We start from the raw sequence: 6,255 nt of genomic DNA on the forward strand, positions 1-6,255 counted from the left end.
ACCTATCCACAATCAACAAATTAACATCAAACTTCCTCAAAGTCCGTGGGAGCTCAACTACAAAATCTATGGTGATACGCTCTGATTTCCACTCCGGAATCTCAAGCCTCTGAAGCAATCCACCTTGTCTTTGATGCTCGTACTTCACCTATTGATAGTTTAGGCACCGAGCTACAAACCCCACTATATCCTTCTTAGTCCTCCTCCATAAATAGTGGTACCTCAAATCTTGGTACATCTTCGCGGCACACGGATGAATGGAATACCGTGAAGTATAGGCCTCCTCAAGAATTAACTCATGTAGCCCATCTACATTAGGCACACAAATCCGACCCTGCATCCTCAACACCCCATCATCTCCAATAGTAACATCTCTGGCATCCCCGTGCTAAACCATGTCCATAAGGACAAGCAAGTGGGGATCATCATATTGGTGCTCTCTGATGCGATCATAAAAGGAAGACCGAGAAACCACACAAGCTAGAACTCGATTGGGCTCCGAAACATCTAATCTCACGAACTGGTTGGCTAAGGCCTAAACATCAGCTGCAAGCAGCCTCTTACCAATAGGAATAAAAGCAAGGCTACCCATACTCAAGAAATAAAGGCACCGACCCACATTGGCCTTCCTAGGATGATACAGAATGGTAATATCATAGTCCTTTAGTAGCTCCAACCATCTCAGCTGCCTCAAATTTAGATCCTTTTGTTTGAACAAGTGCTGGAGACTCTGATGATCTGTAAATATCTCACAAGACACACCATAGAGATAATGACTCCAAATCTTTAATGCATGAACAATGGCTGCCAACTCTAAATCATGAATAGGGTAGTTCTTCTCATGGGGATTCAATTGACGCGGAGCATAAGCAATCACTCTACCCTCCTGCATCAAGACATACCCAATACTAATCCAATAAGTATCACAATACACTGTATAAGAGCCTGACTCTGAAGGCAAAACTAGAACTATAGTTGTGGTCAAGACAATCTTGAGCTTCTGAAAGTTCTCCTCACACTCATCCGACCACCTGAATGGAGCACCCTTCTAGGTCAATCTAGTCAAAAGCACTGCAATGGATAATAAACCCTCTATAAAGCGATGATAATATCCAGCCAAGCCGAGAAAGGCTCTGAATCCCAGTAGCTGAAGACGGTCTGGGACAACTCTGAACCGCCTCTATCTTCTTTGGATCCACCTTAATACCCTCACTGGTCACCACATGCCCCAAGAATGCCACCGAACTAAGCCAAAACTCACACTTGAAGAACTTGGCATAAAGCTTCTCCCCCCTCAATCGCTATAGTTCAATCCTAATATACTGGGCATACTCCTCCTGGCTACTTGAGTACACCGGGATATCACCAATAAATACTATAACAAACAAATCAAAATATGGATGAAATAAACTGTTTATCAGATGCATGAATGCTACTGGGTGTTGGTCAGCCCAAAAGACATCACAAGGAACTCATAGCGACCTGAATGCCATCTTCAGAATATCTGAGTCCTGAATCTTCAATTGGGGATACCCAGACCTCAAATCAATCTTAGAGAACACCCTCGCTCCAAGAAGCTGGTCAAATAGATCATCAATGCGCGGCAAAGGATACTTGTTCTTGATTGTAAATTTGTTCAACTACCTATAGTCGATGCACATCCGCATGGTACCATCATTTTTCTTCACAAATAGAACCAATGCACCCCAAGGCGACACACTAAGACTAATAAATCCCTTATCAAGAATATCCTTAAGCTGCTCTTTCAATTCCTTCAACTCCGCTGGTGCCATACGATATAGAGGAATAGAAATGGGCTGAGTGCCTGGCACCAAGTCAATACCAAATTCAATATCCTTGTTGGGTGGCATGCCCAGCAAGTCTGCAGGGATCACATCCAGAAAGTTTTGCACCACCGAAATAGAATCAATAGTAGGGGTATCAGCACCAACATCCCTCACAAAAGCCAAATATGACAGACACCCCTTCCCAACCATTCGTTGGACCTTTAGATAAGAAATCACTCTACTGGGAACATAATCTAGAGAACCTCTCCACTCGATCATTGGCAACCCCGGCATCGCCAACGTCTCGGTCTTAGCGTGACAATCCAGAATAGTATAACATGGAGACAGCCAATCCATACCCAAAATTACATTGAAATCAACCATACTAAGCAATAAGAGATCGACTCTATTATCCACTCCCCCAATAGTCACCACACACGACCAATACACACGGTCTACAACAATTGTATCGCCCACTGACGTAGATACATGAACATGTGAAACTAAGGACTCATGGGGCATATCTAAATAACGAGTAAAATAGAATGATACATAGGAATATGTAGAACCATGGTCAAATAATGTGTAAACATCCCTGTGGCATACTAAAACAATACATGTGATCACTGCGTCTGAAGCAACGGCCTCTGGCCTGGAAGGGATAGCATAGAATCGAGCTTGACCACCACTTGATCGGCCTCCACCTCTAGGGCGAAATCTAGCTGCCTAGGCCCCACCCCGAGCTAGTTGAGCGGGAGGTGTAACTGTTGGTGCTGGCATCATCGGCCGAGAATTCTAGAGGGGAACCCCACTCAACAATCTAGGGCAATCCCTCTTGAGATGACTCAAGTCCCCCACACTCGAAACAGCCCCTCATCTGACGGAGCTGCTGGTCCTGATAACTCGAGGAACTGCCTGTAGAAACCTGAGCAGATGAGGCATGGTGAGAACTATGCGTTGGTAATGCAGTGAATGATGACTGACTTGAACGAGCACTGTATGAACCATGGCTAACGGATGCACCACGATGAGTTGGATGAGCTGTCTGAGCGGGCCTATGAGGATGACCCCTGCTGTGGTGGGACTGACCCCCAAAAGAAATACCACTAAAACCACCCGAACCACGAGGCCTCTTGGCCTCCCTCTCCTCACGCTCTTGGATATGGACCAAATCTAGCCACTGAGCAATGCCAACCACCTCGTAGAACCTAGCACCTGATACACTCTCCCGAGTTATAACAAAATGCAACTGATAGTTGAGACCATCAATGAACCTCCTAATCCTCTCCCTCTCAGTGGGAACCAACCAAAATACGTGACGAGCTAACTCTGAAAATCTCATCTCATACTGGGTCACAGACATGCCCTCCTGACTTAGTTGCTCGAACAGTCTGTGCAGCTCCTCCCTGCGGGTCTGTGGCACAAACTTCTCCAAGAAGAGAACGAAGAACTCATGCCATGAAAGTGGTGCTTCACAGACTAGACTGCTCCTCTCATAGGTCTCCCACCATGTGAAAGCTGCCCCAGTCAGTTGAAAAGTAGTAAATAAGACCCCACTGGTCTCCAGAATACCCACCATGCGAAGAATCTGCTGGCACCTATTCAAGAGGCCCCGAGCATCCCCTGACTCAGCCCCACCAAATGATGGAGTCTGGAGCCTCCCAAATCTTTCTAGTCTCTTTTGTTCCACATCACTCATAATGGGACCCACCTGGGCCTGAGCAACAGCAACCGGCTTGGCTGGTAGTACCCCTCGTGTCTGAAGTCCCTGAACTACCTACTCTGGAGTATAGGTGATCGGAGTCTGAGTACCTCCCCCGGTCTAAGAAGTGGATGGCGCGACTTGAACAATAACCGCCTAAGCAAGGCTAGTGCAAACAGTCAATGTCTGGGCCAAAGCCTCCTGAAGGTTTGGAATCACAATAGGCACACCTGGTGCTTGAGATGGTCCCATCGGCTCAACCACATCTGGAACCTGCTCCTGAGATGGAGGAACTAGTGGGTCTACAGGTGCTGCTCTAGATGTTGTACTAGCTGCACGTCAGCCTCTGCCGCGGCCTCGACCTCTCATGGCCCTAGCTGGTGGTACTGGTGGCCATCCATCTGATCCGATAGAACATGTCCTCATGATCTGTGAGACAATAGAATAACAGAAGTTTAATTCCCAAAATCAACAAATTCTCATGACAAGAATGTGAAGTTTCCTACGGGTTCAGTAGCCTCTCAAAGATAAGTACAGACTTTTCCGTACCGATCCGTAAGACTCTACTAAACCTACTCATGGCTCGTGAGACCTATGTAATCTAGGCTTTGATACCAACTTGTCACGACCCAAAACTCGACATATCGTGATGGCTCCTATCATGATACTAGGCAAGCTGACAACTCACACATACCAACATTTTTAAATTCAAAATATACTAAAATGGATTTAAGTTAGTAAAAAACATCTCATAAAACTGGGGAAAATGCCACAACTCATTACAAAATTTCCCAAAAACCTGGGTGTCACCAAGTACATGAGCATCTATACAGTAACACAGTATGATACACTGTCTAAGAAAGTAGAATAGAATAAGCAATAACTGAGAGATAGAGGAGAGTCAAGGTCTGTGGACGCCAAAGTAGCTACCTCGATAATCTCCAAATAGGTAAAACTCCAAGATGAACAACTACCATGCCCGCAAATGCCTGGATCTGTACGCGAAGTGCAAGGTGTAGTATGAGTACATCCAACTCAATAAGTATTGAGGATACTAGTTATTCCGGTGTAATTCTGCCTTTTTAAACCAGCACAACACAATATTTAAAACTAACTCATTAAGCTTCGTGAGAAGAATATCCGTGTGTGCATGTGCACTGTTTCTCAAATACCTTGCTCAAACAGTATTATGGCATGTAAAGGAAGGAAACCAGTAAATCAGAAAAATGTTCAAGAAGATGCAAATTTCCACACACTGCACGGACATCTCACGTGCTGCATGAACAAATCACGTGCTAACAATAGAACCTGCATGGACAACTCACGTGTGACACATGCAACTCACATGTCAATATTATCAATATATGGATCCGCACGGACAACTCACATGCTAATAATATCAGTATGTGGATCCGCACGGACAACTCACGTGCCAAGAATATCAGTATGTGGATCCGCACGGACAACTTACCTGCTACACGGATAACTCACATGCCAATAACATAACCCACCCAGAATAATCACAGGTCCCTAGTCCAAACATATCATACAGAAACAATAAAACAAGTATACATGTATATGATGAATGAAATAACATTCTCATTCTCCTGGACTGGTATAAGTGATATGCTAAAGTGTAGGCATGTGCAAAGTGTACTATCATAGCTCAACCGGTAATTTCATCAATGAAAAGCCTTTATGAAATTCGTTCAGGGGTTAAACCTCTATGTAGCCTCATCATGGCTCAAATAGATCACATAAACTGTTACAACATTGAGATATCATAGCTTAAAGCTTAACAGTCATTTCTAGGCTTATAAGAACCCGAGCACAACCCAAACATGAATATATAATCCCGGTGCCCGCACATGGGCTCATCCCCACGCATGTGCGCACCCAAAAGCACGTGGCTATCACAACAATTCAGTCAATTGGTGCCTCAACCGAGTTTAAATATGATACTTACCTCAAGCAAATCGAATCACTCTGCTAGCAAGCCCTTGCCTCACAAATCGGCCTCCGAGCGCCTCAAATATGGCCACAAACAACTCGATACAATCAACACGAGTTATAGGAATAAATTTCATATGAAAATGCTAAGTTCTTATTCAAAAATCAAAAAGTCAACCCCTAGGCCCACGTCTCAGAATTCAATAAAAGTTATAAAATTTGAAAGCTCATTCAACCACGAGTTCAAGCATACCAAATTTACCAAATTCCGACACCAAATCGTCACTCGAATCCCCAAATTTAACTCTCCAATCCCTAGCCTAAAACTCCCAAAATTTCACCTCAAAAAGACATAAAGTAGGTGGGAAATTCAATAGGGAAACAATATTATTACACAAAAATGATCAAGAGTGACTTACCTCAAGAAATCCCTCTCACAAATCGCCTTAGTCCGAGTTTGCAAAGTTCAAAATGATTAAAATCACGAAACCTTCAAGTTTTAAACACTGCCCAGGTATTTCCGCACATGCGGAGCCTGTGCTTGCACCTGTACTTCCGCTTATGCGGAGAAAAACTCGCTTCTATGAAACTCACTAAACAACCAACCAAGCGCACATGCGGTCCCATATTTGCACCTGCGGGATCGCATCTGCGAACCATTCCTTGCTTCTGTGACTCCCATGCAGCCTGCCCAAATCCGCTTCTGCAGTCGACCTCGCGCATATGCGCATTTGCATCTGCGAAAACTTTTCAGCTCCTGCGACCCCCAGTGACCTTCCTCCTCTTCGCAGCTATGAAACCTTAGCCACTTTTGCG

At 44.6% G+C, this 6,255-nt stretch overlaps 1 protein-coding gene across 1 annotated transcript; it reads right to left on the reverse strand.

The window, feature by feature from the left end:
- Nucleotides 1-2,607: 2,607 nt before the first annotated feature.
- Nucleotides 2,608-3,486, reverse strand: LOC138900135 (uncharacterized). The gene has a single exon (XM_070186843.1). It carries the CDS (start codon nucleotides 3,484-3,486, stop codon nucleotides 2,608-2,610), a length of 879 nt encoding a protein of 292 aa, XP_070042944.1.
- Between the last annotated feature and the right edge of the window lie 2,769 nt (nucleotides 3,487-6,255).

The sequence above is a fragment of the Nicotiana tomentosiformis genome, chromosome 10 (assembly GCF_000390325.3).
Source record: "Nicotiana tomentosiformis chromosome 10, ASM39032v3, whole genome shotgun sequence".
Classification (NCBI taxonomy): domain Eukaryota; kingdom Viridiplantae; phylum Streptophyta; class Magnoliopsida; order Solanales; family Solanaceae; genus Nicotiana; species Nicotiana tomentosiformis.